This window comes from Pterocles gutturalis, unplaced genomic scaffold, assembly GCF_000699245.1.
Source record: "Pterocles gutturalis isolate BGI_N339 unplaced genomic scaffold, ASM69924v1 scaffold15232, whole genome shotgun sequence".
NCBI classification, from domain to species: Eukaryota; Metazoa; Chordata; class Aves; order Pterocliformes; family Pteroclidae; genus Pterocles; species Pterocles gutturalis.
Window position 1 is genome coordinate 4,678 of NW_010110452.1, and position 20,316 is coordinate 24,993.

Consider the following 20,316-nt stretch of genomic DNA (forward strand, 5'->3'; position numbering starts at 1 on the left):
AAACTGAAAGCTCTTCTGAAGAAGCTGTGGGAGAAGGAAAGATGAGAGATGATTAATTACTGGCCTTCCAGGAGGAACTATGTTACAGAAGATAAGTGAAACTTTTATCCTGTGAAGGAGAGGATAATAAATTGAATATCACAGCAGGATAAAATAAGAATTTATGCTGGAGTGGGAAATTGCAGTGGCATCACAATTATTAGTGCTGGATCACAGCATAGGCTGGTTGATGAAATAGATTTTACTACTGGTAAGTAATAAATCTTACGATAATGAAAACACGGAATTCTGAAGATCATCATTAACTATACGATAGCTTTACATGACAGAATCACTGCCTGCTTCTGAATGTGAAAATCGGTCACATAGATCTACTACTTGATTTCCAGCTTAAAAAGTCCTATAAATGTAAATATACTGGAGGCTGGTATTAGCATTTATAACACTTTACCCAAGGTTGTGTTGACATTGTTATTCTCCAGCTTTATTTTCCAAGACATGCATCTTGGTAGCACTTGAAAGCTTGCAGGTTTTGTACAGTGTGCAGTCCAAGACTCATTCACCTTTATCCAGCAAACCCCTGACCTTGCAGAAAATAATTTCTGTCTCTCCTCCCAAGCACCCAACATACTAAGTCTGTTCTCACTTAGCACGTACATATTTACTTTTACAGTGCTGAGCCAGATGGTGAAACCATTTCCCTTACCTGGTGGCAAACATTGCTCTCAAGGATGAGAAGGTTGCTGCATCTTCCTTCAAAGCCTTTAATTCATTCCTTAGTTTGGTCATGGTTTCAGTCACCATTGCTTTTTCATTTTCATATTTATTCTTCAAATTAGCTAGTGCCACTTCAGCTGTCTGAAAACATAAATAGGGATATATGCTTATGAGGCAGATATCTGACAACAGCTAAGATGTGTTTGATTTCCTTCTTCATTCACGCAGTTAAAGAAGTTAGACCTCAGCTTCATTGCACTGCACCCTTTAATGTCTTGTTTTAAGTTGCACTCCATGAAATGAGGAAAAGGAAAAAGCAGTTGAAAAGACAAAGCCAATTTCAATACACTGGCAACAACCCCACAGCTTAAATGTCTCTGCTAAACTCTGCAGCTCTATGTTGAGTACTCAGGCAAGTAAGTTACTACAGCTTAAGGAGCTGCTACCGAGTCATCTGAGCTGCAATAAGCAACAAGGTGTGTCCCATGACCATGCTGCAAACAGGATGTGCAGCACATGAGACTCATAGCCAAGTTGGGAACTAACGTGTTTCACCTCATGCTTCCGACCAGCTGAAGCTTTCCTTGGGTGAGGTGACTGCCAGGACCTGACAGCTTGCTTTTATGTCTGCGCACTGGCAATGACTACTGTTGTGCAAAACAGCATTAATTTGGGAGTTTTAACCACTACAAAAAAAAAAAGAACAAAAAAAGAGTAAATCAAAATTTTCACCTAACAGGAAAGCAAGGCCTTGTAGTCATCCTATTCCTTCATTTTTTTCTGCTCCCTCCTTTCTTTTTTCAATGTTATTCATTACATTTCTTTAATTTACTGCCCTACTGCTTTTAATAGTTAAATTTGTCTTATTTGTGCAGGAGTTGAACCTTCTGCTTTACACATGAAGTTTAGTACCATTTAAAAGTTATTCAAAATACATGATTTTATAGAGGCTTTATTCTACTGCTCCTATACAACATTTAAAATTATTGCCATGGAATGAGATGATGAAAAAAATGTAATTTTCTTTTACATTTACTCAGCAGAGGTTATGATTGTTTTTTCACTTTTTTTAGTGCATAATATGTTGCAGCATTTCATATAGGCAATCAATTTCCCCTGTTGATCTTGTGGGTTCTTGAGCCATCACCAGGGGAGAGAAGTGTAGAGGAACATTAATTTAAAGCAACCAGTAAGGGGACATTACAAAAGATGGTAATGGCCAAACAGTTGGAAACCTATTTTAAACTCAGTTTTCTGAAACCCAGCACATTTCCCACTAACAATGTCTCTTAACAAACGAACATATTAGCATCTCCTAATAAAATGCAACTCTATTCATTCGCTTCTGTGGAAACAGCATAATTAGAAATGGCAGCATTAAAATAATTAATTTTTTTTTCTGAATTGTACTCTCACCAATACTGTTTTCTCTGCTTTCACCGTAGTTTATGTTGAGAGAAGAGATTTTTAAAAATGAGTAGGAACTACCTGTCATTTTAAATAGATGGGTTTTCCATGCCAAATTTGAAATCATCAGCAATATATGTTAAAAAACCCAGCCACTTAGGCATAATTCAAATAAATGCAGCTTTTCTCAACCTTGTTGACATACGCTTTGGTACACTGTAGGATGGTAGACACCATCCTATGCCTTGGCAGGATAAAGCAGAAATCATCAACTTTCTATCTGTTTTCAGCCATGAGCAAAAATGTACACTCATAAATTAAGATGGAGAAGAAGGATCAACTATGCTTAAAAAAACTACTTTTTTTAAAGGAAATCTAGGAAGTAGTGCATCAGATGACAAATTCCTGTTTAACAGATATTATATTAAATCAGATTAATCTAAAAATTTGCAGGTCACTAACAAAGCAGAAGTGATTTATGAGAGCAGAGGTAGCCTCTATAGCTCAAACAGGGTTCTGCTTTGCCCCTAAGGCAGGAATTCAGATGTCTTTGCTTTGTAAGAGAAATACAGCCCCATGTTCCTTAACCTATCATACCTCATCTTCAAATACAGAACTCATGTAAATATTTTCCTTTATTTAGGAATGAAAATGAATTAAAGATACATGCCACTTAATGCTAGACTTTTAACAAAAGATTGTTAAATTGTTTTAGCAGTGGGATTACATATTCCATGTAAACCCAATAATTTACACATCACACTGTGCACAATGATCAGACAGATCATTGTGGTCCCTATGTTTTAGTCTGGATGTTAGGGTGAATTAAATGGATATGTAACACTACAGGATGAAAAATAACTTAGAAATAAAATTTGCTTTGTGAATAAAGGTAACAGGAAGGACTGTGCCAAATCTTCAAATCTTTTTTCTTCCTATCTGAGTTTTTCATAAAACAACATATAGAAAATGAAGCATAATTTGCAAAAGTGCCTGATGACTCTCCACATACAAGCTTTTGAACGCACTCCTTTGCAGGCTGTCGAGGGTCTCCCTTCTGAAAGTCTCCTAAGTGAAGAACGAATAGGCACAAGGGCTCTACTAGAGAAGAAAATAAAACTGACAAAAATGTGTTTTTAATAGGCAACAAAAGGAAGGAAGAAGCAAGTTGGGGAAGCTTCTCCGGGAAACCTACCGCCAGGGCCAGCAGAGCAGCAGTGCACCGCTTTAGCATGAGGCTCAAGAGGTCCTCCTAAGAGCCAGCAGGCACTGAACGGTGCAGATGCTCAGGTTACCTACAGCTCATCAGTTTGGGACCTGGATGCTGACTGAAGCTGATTGCTGTCAGACTGTTCAGAGGCTGCCTTTTTACAATACAGCTAAATCAATCTAAATTGGCTAGCTGCCACCAAAAGAATAATTACCCAGCCTTTCCCCATCCCTACCCTTTGCACACCTTGTGGTTTTCTTCTATGCTTACTGTGAGCAAGTTTGGGGAGCCTCAAGAGGCAGAAAACTTGCCTGAAGCAACCTGAGACCAGATGTGTAATGGGGAGTGGGGCTGAGAGGAGACAGGGAACTTGGACTCCATCTTTCAGAGGTACCTATGTGTCTGGTCACCTCAGCTGTTCTGTTAGACTGTGCTAAGAGTAACAGGGACAAAATTAACTGAAGCCATAGCTTCATCTTAGTCTTCCTCCAGCACCTGCTCAAGTCTAAATTATTTCTATTTGTCCCCCCTCTCAACCAGTCTCCAAAATTGTATCTATTGAGCCATATTTGTGTGTTTGTGCCTGAAGCCAGTTCTGTGGGATAATGCTCCACCAGTCTCCAAAATTGTACCTATTGAGCCATATTTGTGTGGTTGTGCCTGAAGCCAGTTCTGTGGGATAATCTAATTTTAAAGACCTGGGGTGAAGGCTGCATTCTACTGTATTCTGTCTATGTAACATCAGGGCATTTGTTTATAGATAAGGTACTGTATGCCTGGGGTTGTGAAGTTATTTTTTCTGAAGGACTTTTATGGGTATCTCAGTTATGGGAGCTGCAGACACCATAGTTACTGCATGTGCAGATGTGAAGGACTTGCTGACTCAACTCCTTCCCATCGAACTATTTACCTATGAGAACAACTGATCATTTTTCAATCAGAACTTCAGGATATTATATTTACCTCCTAGGCAGCTTTGCGTTCTGAATGTTATTAGAAATCAAAATTAAAACGATTATTGAACTGGTTCTAAAAGTTATTATATCATTAATTTGATATTACTTTACAATTTATGTTACTTGTTAATGCTAATGCTACTTGGGTTTGCTCCACAAAACTGGTGCAGACACAGTAATTATGGCTATGAATAAATGGATACATAAATCAAGACAAGGTAAGCAAGTAAGCTAGCATGATATATGTGCCTTGCTATCTTGAGCAATTGATTTAATAATCTGTTTTCCTGGTCTTAGGTTTGCAGCTTCTTAGAGCAAATCTTGCTCTCTTTTTTGTGCTACAGAGTTTTGTGTATTCCGTTTGCCACTGAAGAAAATACAGCTAGAATAAAAAGAAATATAATCAGATAATTGCCAAACTCTTTGAACCAGGCAACAGCTTGTCAGGTTCAAACAGAAATGTACTGTATGCTGTTAAAGATCTGAACGGTGTCGCTGCACTGCTGGAGTGCCAGGCCCGCTGCAGCAGCAGGAGACAGAAACAGAGACTCCTTCGGGGCTGTCCCACAGTCGGGTAAGTCACTGTGAAGAGAGGTGAACATGATTCAAGTTAGGAGGTGGAAACTCCATTTGCTCGTTTTCTCTTCCCATGAACCATGTGCCCCTGTGCACCACCGAACAGTCTTCTCAGCACAGCCAGGAAAACTGCAACACAGCTCTGGTTTCAACCTGATGTTGCAATGCTTCTGGTGGTCACTAGATAGCACCCGTGCTTTCCTGGTGAAGGGTGTGATTTCACTACAGCCCAAAATACTAGACCCAGGGCCCTGCTGCTGGGCTTCCCCCCTGGATCCGAATGGCGAGATTTTCCAGCAAGGCCACATCTTGCCATTTTTACAGTGCATTTCACCGCACTCATCTTGCTTTCCAATATTATTTCAACCAAAAAAGCTTCACCTAAAGTGTGTTTGGAGTGCCAACAACAGGGGTGTTTTGGTGATGGTATTTCTACAAAGCACAACAAGCTGCCATACAGCCCCATGGGTGGCTGAGGACAGGCCATGGCCTCCGGCCCTGTCAGCCACAGGGTCCCTTGGGCAGGGGCTGCCGCAGCTGCCCCCTGTGCCTCGGGCACCAGCAGTGTCTTCCATAGGATGTAAGGGGTGAGAAGATACAGGTTTGTATTAACGTCAGCTTGTTTAGGGCTTGAGGAAGGTTTTAAAAAAAAATTTAAAAATCAAAATTTCATCTCTTGTGGTTCTGGAGCAAAGGTGAAAAACTGAACCGGATGTCCTTTGTAGGCTCATCTACATTGAAACACACAAAGGAAAAATATCCCTAGCCTACTACCACTTAAATCTTATTATTTTGGAGGAAGGGGAAGAAGTCAAGGGGATGAATCTGGACTCATGTTTTCTGAACATGAGATGTGCTTTGGGTCCTTTTCATCTCTTGTGGTTCTGGAGCAAAGGTGAAAAACTGAACCGGATGTCCTTTGTAGGCTCATCTACATTGAAACACACAAAGGAAAAATATCCCTAGCCTACTACCACTTAAATCTTATTATTTTGGAGGAAGGGGAAGAAGTCAAGGGGATGAATCTGGACTCATGTTTTCTGAACATGAGATGTGCTTTGGGTCCTGGGATGCAGCCATCACTTGAGGCTGGCAGTACTGGAGTGCATAATAAAACTTCCCCCCCCCTCTCCCCCCCCTCACCCCGCATCCCTGTAACTTTAAATGTCTCTCAATTATTTTATATTGTTATGTCTTTTAACATGAACATTTGAGGATTTTTATATTAGGTTTACATGAACAGTATTGCAAGATTCTATACCCAGTTGTACAGTTACCAATAGCTATGCTGCTATCCAACAAATAAACGTTTAATTAATACCACCTCCTAACTCAGCAATCTGTCTTTCCCATTTCAGTGAGCACACTTTAGGAAAGATGCTTTATTTCTGACAGCAATAAAAGAGCAACACTGAGATAGATTCTGTGGCAGTACCAAAAAATAAATGATAGCTCTAGGCTAATGGAAAAAATCTTTAATTTGGAATCTAAACCCATTTACCTCAATTACATCTTAATTACATTTTGATTACATGGAAAATCCACATATAATTGCTCAGAGTTATTATTGCTTATCTAGAAATGGTATTTAATTACTTGAATTAATATTTAGCATGTGTAGTATTGGAGAGAGGGGAAATGCTATAAAAGACTCAATGTATGTTGAAACATTGCTGCAATTTAAAAATCCCCAGTACTCTAGAAATGCAGTTACAGATGCAACAATCCATTGAACTTGAAACTGTAAATTCAGACTACTTGACTATTGGGAATTTGAACACTGAAAACCCATCACTGTCATCAGCTAGTAGTATCCTAAACTGTTAACCAGGATTCAGGCCCCCATGTGGTGATTACTGCACTGTTTCCGGATGAGAAATACCCCAGGCACTCTGGAACAATGACTGCTGCTGTACCTTCTTGCATTCAGACTTAATTCTGGGCATAAGGAGATGCACTGAAGTAAATAAAACTATTTGCATGCTGAAATTTAATTTCCTAAAATGCCTGCAGACCTGGAGTCTAATGGATACAAAGGGCTTGGGAAGATATACTGTGCAAAAAAAAATTACAGTCCTCTAAAAACAGACTGTTACATGGTCTTTGTTTGGCATTTGATATAAAATGTGGTAATTCTCAGCGTATTTGCATTGGTGCAACATCAAAAATAAAGTGGCTTGATGATTTTTTTTAAGCTGTGAAAATAATAATTTGAAATTTTGTATTATCTTAAAAGATAAATTTATAACAAAACCTCAAAATAAAAAATTGCAGTTACTGTTTCAGTCAGCTTTGTCATGTAGTGATTTTGTCGCTTTTCTTAAAATAAAGAAAACCCTGCTTTTATTTCTTAAAGGAATAAAAATATTACAATGGCAGGAGACATCACTTCTGAAGGAAAAGAAAAATAATTTTAAAAAATTCCAACTATCTGTGATGAAAATAACGCCACATTTCACCTGCTTTCTTATAAAAGAAATGCCCAGCTTCTGTCCACTCCAAAGCCACTGGTCATGCTCTTATGCCTGCCATTCTCTTCCTGAGGCACACTTTAGTTTTTGTGGCATTTATTTTTAATCCCCTTAAATTTGTTGGGGGGGGACCGAGAGTCAAGAAGAATGCAATGAGTTGTTTGCACATCTGCTCCCCTACATCCCACCAGCAGGGCCACCTGCAGCTGCTGAGGTGCTGGCCAAAGTGGTCTCCCCGCCATTTGCCTACCCCACCGCTCCAGAAGTACCTGCCCTGACGAGGGGTCTGTACGCCCCTGAAAGCCTCTTCATGCATGCTCTGTTTTGTTTTCCAATGTTGGAAATCTTTTCATTTCACAATAATAACAGGAACTGTACATTAGGTGGTAGCTGAACCCTTCCTGCCCCTCTGCTTTTCTCTCACTCCACAGAAAAGGCTCTTCTGCCTGCACCCTCCATGAATGGTGGGAGCTGAAAAAAGCAGAGCTAAAGAGCTTAGAGAGGAGGTGGGGAGGGAGGGAAGAAAGGTCTGTCCTTGCTATTATTGAGTGAGAGACTAAATAACCTGTGAGTAAAATCTCTCCTGCAAAATGCTCCTGGGAAAGCTTGTAAGTGACCTGTATAAATAACAGACATTCCCGACTGACTGCTTTATTAGCATCTTACCTGCTTGTTGGCTTTCAGCACTGCTCTCAGGGTTGCAATCTGCTCCCGCTTTGTACTCAGGAGTGATTTCAGTTTCAGTATCTCTTCCATTAAGGCCTCCTTGTCTTTATCGATCATGGGCGCCAGCTCCCGAGCTGCAGCACGCTGGCGCGACAGCTGCAGCGACCGATCGACAGCCTTCTGCAAGTGCTTGATTTGGTCCCTTATGATGGCATTGAGGTTGTAGATGTTCATCGGCTCTTTGCGGATGTCACTGGTATCAGAGACAGGGGAGGAAGGAGGGGCTGTAATGACAGGAGAAATGGTAGGCGTTTTTGTTGGGCTCTGTTCCTTGCCAGGCTCTGGGGTCTCTTTTGTCACCTGCTCGGTTGGGGTCCTGGCTTCTACAGGTGAAGCCACCCCTCTTCTGGCGAGCCGTGGGGAAAGGAGACCTCGAGGGTCATCTGGTCCTTTCAGGCTCCCGCTGCGGGTGACTCTGCTTTGCCTGTAATAGTCCAACATGACCCTGTTTGGTGTCTCATTGTTGCACAGGCAGACGTGATGGTAGAGTTGAGCCAGCTCCTCACTAAACGTCACCAGCTCGTCCTGGGCGGTGTTGAGGGTATTATGGTTTTCATTTGCTATGCTTGTCATCCTTTGCAACTCCTTTTCCATGTGTACCATTTTTTCTTGGCTTTCCTTGGTCGACTTCTCCAGGTTTGTCACCTGCTCGTCGTATGTCTGGATTCTGCTCTCATACTTGGCCTTCTCTTCAGTGTAGTTTTCCACGTATTTATTATATTTCTCCTTTAAGGCTTTGATTTCTGCTTTAAGGTCTATCACCTCAGTAACAGCTACTTTGTATTTACATTCTAAGATCTCCAAACCATTGATGTCCACTTCATAGTCGTGTGCTTCCTGGCTGGGGTCTCGGCCCTTCTCACAGTCAAGCTCAGCTTTCAGCTCCTTGTTGCTCTGCAGCCCCCTCATGGCATTGACGTGCTCCGTGAGCCTGTGGACTCGCTCGTGTTGCTCAGTCAGGGCTCCCTTGGTGTGCTCCAGCTGCGTCTGGGACTCCTGCAGGTTGGCCAGGAGAATGGCCTTCTCTCTTTCCACCTGCAACAGAGTCAAAGTGAGAAACCCAGAATTTCATCTTACCCATGCTGAATACCAAACTGCAATCATATTCATCTCTTCCACTCCCCCACTCTGCACATGCAACTCGAAGGCTTCAAAGAGATTTTATCCGTACATCCCTAAACCGTAAAATTAAGTCGGTGAGAGACACATATAGCTTGTACAAGGTTATGGAGCCCCAGCCTCTGTCACAATTTGCAATATCGCTAGGTCATGATTTTACACGTTGCCCCCTGAAGAATTATTTAGTGCCCAAGCACTAAACACCTAGTCAGCTAGTGAGATGAGACAGGATTTATTAGAACATAAGTTCCCCGAATTTTAATAGGCATGAACTGCATTCATTGTCAACTATCAGTCAACTATAAGCTTTTCTAAGGGTACATACACATTTCTCAGTGGAGGCTGAATTTACATTTCCTACAAACAGCTCTCTCAATCCTTCACAATATTTAACTTTGGGCTATTCCAAACTTTCATTAAGGCTTCACTACTGAATGCAAATACAGTAAACAAATGGCTGTGTACGTTTCTACAGATTAGATTAAATAACCCATTGTGTGTGAATGTAACACAGATCAGGAGACTGAGCACATGCAACATTCAGGATTCTCCATCCCCAGCACTGAACTGTAAGCAAAATCCATCCTTTTCAGGATAAGGCAGAAAAAGTGGAATTTGTGGTTTAACTAACAAACTACTGGTTCTGACCTATTACGTTCCTTTCTGAATATCCACAAAGAAACGTGGATGCTGAACAGCAGAAGAGGTCATGGAGGACTCCCCTAGAAGTTTTAATACACAGCATCTTAAAGCAAGAACAAGAAAAATGTAAAGTTTGATCTGCTCAGGTATTTGCTACTCATGCTAACACCCCTAAAAGACTCCCATTTTAAGTGTAATGCTCCAACTTTTTTTCTGTGCCTTTGTCCTGTTCGAGTTGCGAGCTGTGAAGCAGAGGAAGGCACAGGGAGACGGGATCCTTGCTTTCATGGCTTTTCCAACAGAACCTTGAGCCTATCAGGTTTTCTGCTCTTTCTCTCCCACTGTTGCAGTATTTCAGAGCTGTGTTTACCCATGCAGTGGAAGCAGCATGCTTCACGTTCACTTTATGAGTGGCTGAATTACTAATTCAGGGAATTAAAACCTGTCAGTTATGAAAAACCCATTAAAAAGCCTTTCCTTCCCTATCAGCATCCCCCCAGGTAGTGTTTGGAAGAGAGTCAAATCGGCCACCATAAATCTTACTGTGGGAAAATAAAAGCCTTTTAGAGACTGAGGGGGTATTAATACCATCTCACAAAATATTCCAAGCAGTGCTTCAGGCTCCTGTTTTCTCAGAATGAGGCTTTTGAACAGTGGCTGCTGCTCAGAAGTATTAAGGCACTAAAGCATATGATGATCCCCTGATTTTACAGAAAGGCTTTCAAAAAACAGCCTCTATTAGAATCTGCAATCAATAGCAGGCAAAAACTGTAAGAATAAAAATAGAACCCACATTAAAAACATCTGAAAAAAAAATCAGCCTAGTTTTCTTACATACAGATGACTGATGGCTTAAGAATTAAAAAACTAGGGCCAAACTTCATCATTATTTTATGATCCAGGAAGAGTCTGTCTCCTCAGATATAGGGCGCTCTATTTCAGGCACTACATACTCTGTGCAGAAGAGGACAGCCGAGTACCACAAGTAGATTGGTACCTTTCTCCATTTGGCATTGTTCCCTCATTGCTGCCTCAGTCTGCCTGCTGCCCCTGTTGCTGCCCACCCCTGATGTCAGCCCACTCTTGCTGAGAAAATCCAAAATAAAGCAACCTTCCCCTCTGCCACAGGCATCTTCTTAAAAGGTGACTGCTCTCCACAGATTTCTCAGTCAGACCTATCTTGGCAGAAGCTTCTTTCTTCTGTTTTCAGAGGAAAGCCAGCTTTCTTATTTCCTCCATGGAGCAGTCTGCCCCCAATCTGCTCTCCCTGGAAACTTTCAGCTGAACTCTAGTTGTTACCACCTGGTAGAGCAGGCTTGGCTGTTAATTGTGTTACCCTCATCAGATAACGAAGATATTTATTCCTTCAAGCTGGTAAGGTGAGCTACACATGTGCATGGAAAAAAAAAAAAAATAAAAAAAAAAAATCAGAGTTTTGGTTAATTTAAAGGGCCATCTAACCTGATGATGAGAAGTCATATGGATAATAATGATCCATACATCACACACCAAAGGCAGTGGGCTTTTTAAGGTGTATGGGTCCACTGTGAGTATGTTGCCACCACAGCAGGTAATTAACGGCAGATTGCACTATGTTGTGGTTTAAACCTGCCTAGCAGCTAAAAACCATGCAGCTGCTCGCTCCCCCTCCTGGAGATGGGGAAAATAATTAAAGGGGTAAAGCAAAAAGAGACTTCTGGGTTGAGATAAGAACACTTTAATAACTAAACTACAATAAAATTGAAAATAATAATGACAATAATAGTAATATATACAAGTATACACATATACAAATAAGTCATATACAGTGAAACCGCTCACAGCCTGATGACCAAGAATTAGCTTGTTCCCAGCTAATAATCCCAGAGCAGGAAGAGTCTCAAAACCACAATCCCAGGAAAGAGACAAGAGCCTGAGCATCTGAGAGCTGACTGAGAGAGATGATCCCGAGAAAAAGAGAGACACAGAGAGGGAGAACTTCTGGACAGATCCTCACCTATATACTGGCCATGACGTGTATGACATGGAATAGAGTATTGGCCAATTTGGGTCTCAATCCTAAACCTAAGGTCGAATCCTAGGCTAGTAACTGGGGCTGTGCTCCCTCCCAGCTTCTCCTGCCCCCGCAGACACTGGCACAGCAGAGAAGCTGAAAAGACCTTGACTGTTCTGGCAGCAACTATAAACATCAGTATGTTATCAGCCTTCTTCTCAACAGAAATCCAAAACACAAGATCTTACTAGCTACTATGAAGAAGGTTAACTCTGTCCCAGTCAAAACCATGACAGACGAGTGTAGAAATAAATATAGAGCTTACAGCCAGAAAGCCTTTCCTTCAAGAAAACAACTTGGTGTTAAAGCAGCACAGTGTTTCAGTGTTTGCTTACATTAATGAGACAGAATTGATCCTGCCAGATTATCAATCACAGCGGTCATACTCTGTCATGAAGGAAAACTATAACAGAGCTAATTGGCATCTGTATGATCATTTCTCTGCTGAACATAAATGGGTTCTGGAAACAAATACTTCTTACAAATTAAAAGAATTGTTTCCAGAGAAAACACATGACTTTTAAAACCCATATAGCAACTTGGGCAGTAGGTAAAATGATAGATGTAGATTAAATTTTACTCATGCTGGTCCAGTAATTATGAATTAAGCTAACCCACTTCTGTTTAAAGTTATAAATACATGCTCCTACTTCTAAGGGAAAAAAACCCAAAGCTCCAACTCAGCCCTGAGCACACCTTCTGCATATTAATAGACTCTGCTGTTTCCAAGTATGGTAATTATATTTCTTGTTCTAGACAACAGTATACTCTTGCTTCCACCCACAGAAAACTTCTGGGAATTGAAGTTATTTTTCAGTCCTTTTTTTTTTTTTTTGACATTGACATTAGTAGCTGAAGTAAGGATCGTTATCAACTTAAAATGAAAATAAAAGCAATTCAAAAGTAGCTGTACCTATTTTGCAATGCAACTTTCCCATCAAGGATTCGAGTCTGAGGAGATTTCCTTCCCAATTTGCTCTATAGTTTGCAATTATGGAAACCAATTTTACCATTGCTATTTATACTTTTTTTTTTTTTCCTAAAAACATCAGCATGTCATTGAACAATTCCTAGTGGAGACTGGAACAAAGCAACAGGAAAACTCAGTTCAAGAACCCTGAATCTCAGCTGTATCATATTTGTCAGAGGGTACCAGGCAACTGCAAAAGAGTGTCAGGATCTGGGCCTATTTTTTTTTTTCTTGGGTTTTTTTAGGAAAATTTAATCCAAATTTTTCAAAATATGACGTTAGCCTCAGGAATAGGGAAAGCATCACCATGGAAGGAAAAGAGAACTCCTAAGGCTTTAAAGATGAGATGGAGAGTTCTTCCCACTGGACAACAAACATGAAGGCAGAGCAGAAAGTCTTGAGCTTTACTGAGAGAATCTCAGAATATGAGAATTTTCAGCTGGACATTTGTTACTTAGTGGATTTCAAAGATGGGAAGGGAACACTTGCAATTAAATCTTTTCCAGGGACCAACACAAATCATGGAGCAGCAGCACACTAAATCTGCAGAAGGAATTGTATCTGTCATACTTTTTTTGGTGAAAGCTTCTTTTTGAGATTGAGGAGTGAAACTTTTTTTGGTGAAAGCTTCTTTTTGAGATTGAGGAGTGAAAAAATTTACCATACATGAACAAAGGGACAAATCTGAAGTTTACTTCTCTCAAGAAAGGAGCCTGCTGTCCTATAGACATAAAAATACTTCCCAAGAGAGGGTCAATTCCTCCAGCAATCTGTCATAGTACAGACTCTTCAGAGAAAACAAGAGGAACATATACCAAATATCAAGACATGGCTGAATGAATACCACATGGGAAAGACACTGTGGAAGAAAAAAAAAATCCAATTTTTCTGAAGAATTACCTTTTGTCAGCTTGAACTCCATTAAATCTCCCATCGACTATGGGGAAAATTTTTGGAGGAATTTTTCACATTTAATCTGTATGACCCAAGGTCAGCTGATGCAACTCAACAGAGAGTTTGATCACTTTAAAAAAAGTACACATCAGCATTTTACAGTAAACCTTTTCACTATCTACAGAAATCATATTTCCAGCTGGGTCTTGTCTTTCTTTTCAAACCTTCTAACAAGATTAGAATGCTGAGCAATGGTTGTGGCTATTTGCATGAAGGGGCGCAGTAAATCCATCGTGACTGGAAAATGGTTATATTTATTTTCTAGGGTTCTTCTAGGGTCCTATAATGGACAGTTTGTGGCAAGCGACTGTCAGAAGGCCAACTCTTTGCTTAAGAAGCGTAAAATACTTAAGCAATATTTAAGTCAGAGACAATCAAAACATTTGCAGTGTCTTTTGCTGATTTATCAAGCTCAATATTTAATTCAATAAAATGAAGACAAAACATACCCAAACAATGTTGTTTTTTCATTTCCAAACAGCTTTCCCTCCAAACTTATATTGCATGAACTTCATTGTAAATTATGGTTGGAAATGCTTACGCTGTATTTTAAGATGTGATCATTTCAAAGCATTTCTTCTGAGGCTGTGTTTTTTAACATTGCCTTTCTGAATTAATCAAAATATGTGCATATAATATATATGCACATATATTACATACATAAATGTATACATATGTAACATGCATATTTATATATGTGTATATGGATGCAAAACACACTGTTTATATTTTAATACTGGAAAAGTTTCTGACGTAACTTTTCACAGAAATGGAATTCCAAATTTCAAGCTTTCCCACTTAAATTATGTATGTCTTGCATCAAAGTTATTTGTGCAAAGCACTGGATGTCATCAATGTTCGCCACGTCATAGCTCAGATCAAAACTTCCCATGGTGCATTTTGGCAATGAATTAAATAGAACAATTAACTCTTCAGCAAATATAGGACAGACCACGTAGGGATTTATTATTCTCTAGCAAGCACTGGTTTGCTCTGCTTTACTTCCAAATCATCTTTTACATTGTAAGCAGTAAAGGCTTTATATTTACTCTCTTTAAAAGAGGCAGTTTTTGGAAGCCTGCAGCTAGAAAATGATGGATGTTTCCATGACAGTGCCAAAACCTTTCAAGCTCTTGTGGCAGAGAAGATGCTCAACATCCTGGGCAGCGGGACCCTTGCTCTGTGTGGCACTGTACCCCTTCTAAGATGATGTCAGCGTCGGGGCTGGCAGCTTGAGCTTTTATCTGGCTTGCATCCCAGGCTCCTATTCTGGCTATGCCCGGGCTGAGTGTGGATGAATAGAGAACAAATGCTGGCTGTATGGTCCCCAAGGCACCCCCTGCAGCCTGCGCATCCGCCGGGACTGCCAGTGTGGACAAGGGCACTCTGTGACATCTCACATGCCACATGCTCTCTGACTGCACAGTTATTAAGAGGAGCGCTCCTCGCCTTTTGTTCTCTTTTGACAGTATGCCAAATCTTGTTCAAACTGAATTTAATGGCAAAAAATCCCTCTGACTTGCAAGGAAGCATAATCAAGTCTGTCTGTATTTTAGTGGGGTTTTTTCCAGATAGCTTTGGTCATACTGAAGAGTACTTTATTCGACTTGTAATCTCAGGGACATTTCCCACCATCAAACCAGGAAAAAAAGAATCAAGCCATCCACAACCACCACAACTAGGTCCCTTTCTCCTCTTCTGCTAAATTTCTGCTCAGATCACACTGACTTTTCCCAGACAAATATTCTGGTTCTTAGGGGCATTTCTAGCAAAACCTTGATATGAACACCAAAGCAGAAGTCTGAGAACACAACATACTTGGCCAAGAATGTCACTGTGGATAATCAAGGTCATTGCAAAAGCTGGCAATAGGGTCCATAGGATGTGTGTCTAAACACTTCAGGACATCAAATTCAGCTCTTACCTGCATGAGCTGCTGCTTCAGTTTCTGTATTTCTGATATGTTGAGCTCACTGAAGAGGTCAGAGACGGGGTGCAGAGATTCTCCTTTCCTTCCTGTGGGAGTTCGATAGTCACCATTGAGTTTCACAAGAGGCCCGTGGATATGTCCGTTCATTTTGTCATCATTGTTGGGCTCACCCCCATCCTCCGTAAACTTCAATCCATCTACTGATATATTAATATGGTTGTTATACATACTATCATTGACGTTGATATACTGGGAGAGTTCCTTCCTCAGATTGTTCTTTTGCTCTCTTTCGTTTTTTAAAGTTTCCAGAGCTTCCTCCAGCTGGTGCTCAGCAATCTCTTTCAGCCGGATGGCATCTTCTAGCTGACTATTAAGCAACACTGTCTCCTCCTCAAATCTTTTAATCTCATGCTTTAAGCCTTCATATTCAACCTGAATTAGACAAGACAAAGAACATTCATAATACTAAAACTTGAGTCATGAAAACCTGCCATTTATCAGCCTTATTGAAAAAGGTGTTACAGAAAATACAGTTTGAAATACCAGACATTGCCTGCAGCTGCAAAGAACAGGCTGCATAGAAAATGCAAGTGGACCTCACTCTGTTAAATACTCCACTGCTCACTTTTTCAGTGTGTGAGAGTCAAGATCTAGAACACCTTTTTCTGAGTAACTTCTGACAATAAACAATGTATTTCATGGAAAAAAAGGCTGTTTAGTAGCAGATATCTTGGTAACCACAGATTTATTATGAATTGCCATGAGTAATGTTGGTATATCATGGTATGTGTAGATCTCAGGTTAATATAGTCTGATTTATTAATTGCAAGTATTCTGAAGATGACTTCTTATCTAAATTCTTACCAGACGTAAAGCCACTCAGGCACAGATATTCTAAAGTATCTGGTGTCCTAGTAGTGTTCAAGTACAAAACTGCAGAAGAGCCTCAACTCTCTCATACAAGCCTCTCCATTATTCAAGAAGCATTTGCTTTTAAAAATTAAAACAGCAAACTATTCATACAATCAATTTAAACTCTAAGATGCCCCAAATCATTAGAGATTTTTAAACTACCAGGCCAATGTAGTAAACAGCTTATCCAGCCACACAATGACACCATTTTGGAGCACTTGGCAACCTTTTGCTCCGACAGCACTGCCTGAAGTGCTTCCCCCAATGACCTGGTGCAGCCTCACCAGGCTTGGAGGGACTCACTGGTCTTTCTCGTTCTCAGAGGGCAGGCTGCCTGCTCCACACTGAGGTGTAGTATTTTATCAAGGTATTTAGGGGCAGTGTGGGCTGAGGAAAGCAACAGCTTCTTGTCTCTTCTTTAAAGGCAGCTCACATGTTTATTCAGTCCTTTCTATTGCACCTAACAAGAAGCAAAGCCCAGGAAAACCCAATCTAGCTCAAAACCAGTTGCTCAGCAATATCTAGCTCGTACAGCAGATCCCTACTGCAGAATGCTTTCCCTTGCTGCCTTTCCTCATCTTTCTTTTCACTGTTGGAAAATCACACAGAAATGAAGAAATTTGTTTGTAAAGGTCCATGTCCATGTTTGACCAGCTCTCCTGGTAAAAATGATCATGCTTTGATTTTTAATATAATTCTAATCATTTTACTCATCCACTGTTTCATTTCTGAATCCAAAAAAATCCTAGTATTGAGTGAAATACTCTAATAGCTTGGTGAAAGAGGAAAAGAAATACTGAATTTTTATGCTTCCACAAAAAAAGGCTTTTTCCAGTTGAGGCTTTTCTCATTCAAATACATTAATATGCATTATTACCTACAATTTTATGGCATTGTCTAGAATACCTTTTATTTAACATACATATATTTAAACAAACCACAATAAGGTCCTGGTGAAAACAGAAATGTCAACCATTCCTATTGGAATAGAATATTTATCAACCTGACAAAAGTCTTGTACTCATAAGCCTTTGGAAAGGCAAACTTAAAAACCAAAGCACTAATCTTCAAACTCAGAGAAGAAAGTTCCAAAGTCATATTGGGAAACATTAAACAGAAAAAAGCAAATCCATGATGTTTTGAAATCTGTATTTATGAATTTGATAACTTTTTTGACTGGAGAGAGAGATCCATCTGAAAAATTATTAAATCCTACCATCTAGCTATGTTTATAATTTAAGAACATGGAAAGAGAAACCTTTTAAAATTTTAAATCCATGTGGAAACCAGAGGTCTATATTATCTATACGATTACCATCTCTGGGATTCTTGCTTACGAAAGCTACAAAAAAAATGAGATAATGATGGTATAGCACTAAGACTTGTAACATATGGTTTTGTAAATTAAAGTATAAAATGCTCTTGAAATTTTACCTTGTAGATCAAAGCTATTTTAGGAATCACAAGCTCATGGATATGTGATACAAAGGGACTGATTTTTAAAGCTATTCAAAATGTCGCAATGCTTTTTCTCTCTACAGACTGCTAGCATTTGGTTTCATTAACAATTAAATATTATGACAAATATAAACACTTGTGAACAGATTTTCTTCTGGGGGAAACTAAGACCATGCATAAAGGGGTCTTTAAGTTCCTGATAGTGTGAAAATGCATCCTAAGATGTTGGTGCCTCAAGGGGCGAATTTGCTGGCTTGGTAAATATCTGTGCCACATAGATGATCTGCTACAAATTCAGTTTCAGGAGTGTAAAAATCTGGTTATCTTCATAAATAAGGAAACAATGTAACCTTTTCCACTGCCTGCATATTCCCTGCAGCACAGCTCCACTGTTTTAAATGTTTCAATTGCATTTGTGCTAGAGCAGTAAAATAGCGGTAAAAGACAGCTAGAATAGTACTGCCTATTCCTGCAGGAATAAGGCAGCTTTGTTACCAGGCTGCCATTAGAGACCATGACAGTCTTGGCTATTTGATAAAAGCCCTCACTGAACCAGGCAGTATGTTGGGATATAAACCAGGGGCTGCAACGCAGTGCTGTTACCATCTGCTAGCAGTAAAGGAAATGGTGTTACGGAGTGCCCTGTTATGCTGGTCTGGACAGTGTCTAGAAAGCAGAAAGTGTTACATCATCCAACTTGGATACTTAAATATTGATCACGGCAAGTTAACTCTTCTGACGTGAGAACAAATCCCTTTTGTCTAATTTAAAGGACAGCCATGTTCTTGATTGCTTCCTCAGCAGCAGAGGAAGCTGTGCTTTTATAAAGGGGAGAGACCAGACCCCGTGACTGCTTTAATCTGGATACAATGGGGATGTCATTTATGGTGGTTCCTCAGGCTGCATTCTGCACTGCTGTGAGAATTACCATGTGTTGGTCTGCCATCAGCTGCAACTTGATGTAACAGGGAATACAACATACAAACTAGGAACATCTGACATCCCTTCACTTATTTTTGAAGCTTCCTGAACTTGTGGATTTGCATGGCTGAGAAAAGAGCAACTTCAGTACAGGAAAAACTGAGGAGCAGGAGAGAAAAAAAGGAGAACCGGGAGATTATTTCCTCTTGTCTCCACTTCAGAAGAGGAAAGGAAGTGCAGGAAACAAACTGAGAGGAAATGGAGGGCTGAACTCTGCTGCTGGGCATTGGGTTCAGCCTGCAGGGAGGGAGGAGGAGAAAAGCAGGAAGTAAAAAGATGCAACTCTATCTATTTTAATAGTTACTCTGGTATTACAAAGTTCTGTAACAAAATATTCCACCAGGATTTTACCAAAATTGAGGCAAGGGTCTCCCCATACATCAAAAATGGCTAATAACACTGTTTCAGAGTAAATGTTTAGCAAAAACCCAACTGAAAATAAACCCATACAAAGAAAATTCTATCAAAGTGCTCTGTGGGATCACATTATTGTCATTTGAGAAAATGGCATCATTTTTCAGCATAGCACCTAGAATCCTTTGATGCTTACTTGATTCTGTTTCAGTGTGGACACCAGTTTCTGTAAAGTGATATTTTCTTCTTCAAGTTCAGTGTAGTCCTGTAGGAGTCTTGCCTCTCGAAACTTGTACTCTCGAATTTCATCTTTCATTCGTATCCTCTGTAGTTCCACCATTTCGTTATTCTGATGAGAGAAAATGCAAGTACGTTACTGTTCATGCATGGCCACTTTAATGATGAACACTGCATTTAGAAAGGCCCAAACAAAAAATTAATCATCAAATAGAAATTATTTAACAGTGCAAATCAAAACAGCATCACCTTTTAATCTGAGGCAAAGCAGTGATTTCAGGTGTGTGCTGGCAACGCAGAGATGAGAATGTCTGATAAGGAAGCTTGCTTAAAACAGTTTCAAGATTAGATGCTTACTGAAACAGAAAATCTGGCAAGGCTTTATCATCTCATTAGTTTTATTGCTCTAAGATACAGTTGGTTTTAAATTAAAATTACCACCTGTTTTCCACCAAAGGACGCTTTCTACATTTATACAGAAAAGCAATGAGTAATGGCATCTGTTCTGTAAAGACATCTGCTACTGAGCAAGGTACACTCACATCTTTGTATCTGCAGGCATTAGAGAGGCACACAGGTGGGGAGGCGGGGGGACCTGCCAGGCAGATGGCTGTAAGGAGCTCGTCACTAACCTGACAAATGC

General features: G+C 40.1%; 1 protein-coding gene across 1 annotated transcript; it reads right to left on the reverse strand.

Moving 5' to 3' along the window:
- Window positions 1-702: 702 nt before the first annotated feature.
- On the reverse strand, window positions 703-19,785 carry BICD1 (bicaudal D homolog 1 (Drosophila); the record flags this gene model as incomplete). Its single annotated transcript, XM_010073384.1, has 4 exons — window positions 703-858; window positions 8,004-9,098; window positions 15,726-16,163; window positions 19,633-19,785. Coding segments are annotated over 4 exons (1,842 nt in total), but the record flags the coding sequence as incomplete, so codon positions are not given.
- Window positions 19,786-20,316: the final 531 nt, after the last annotated feature.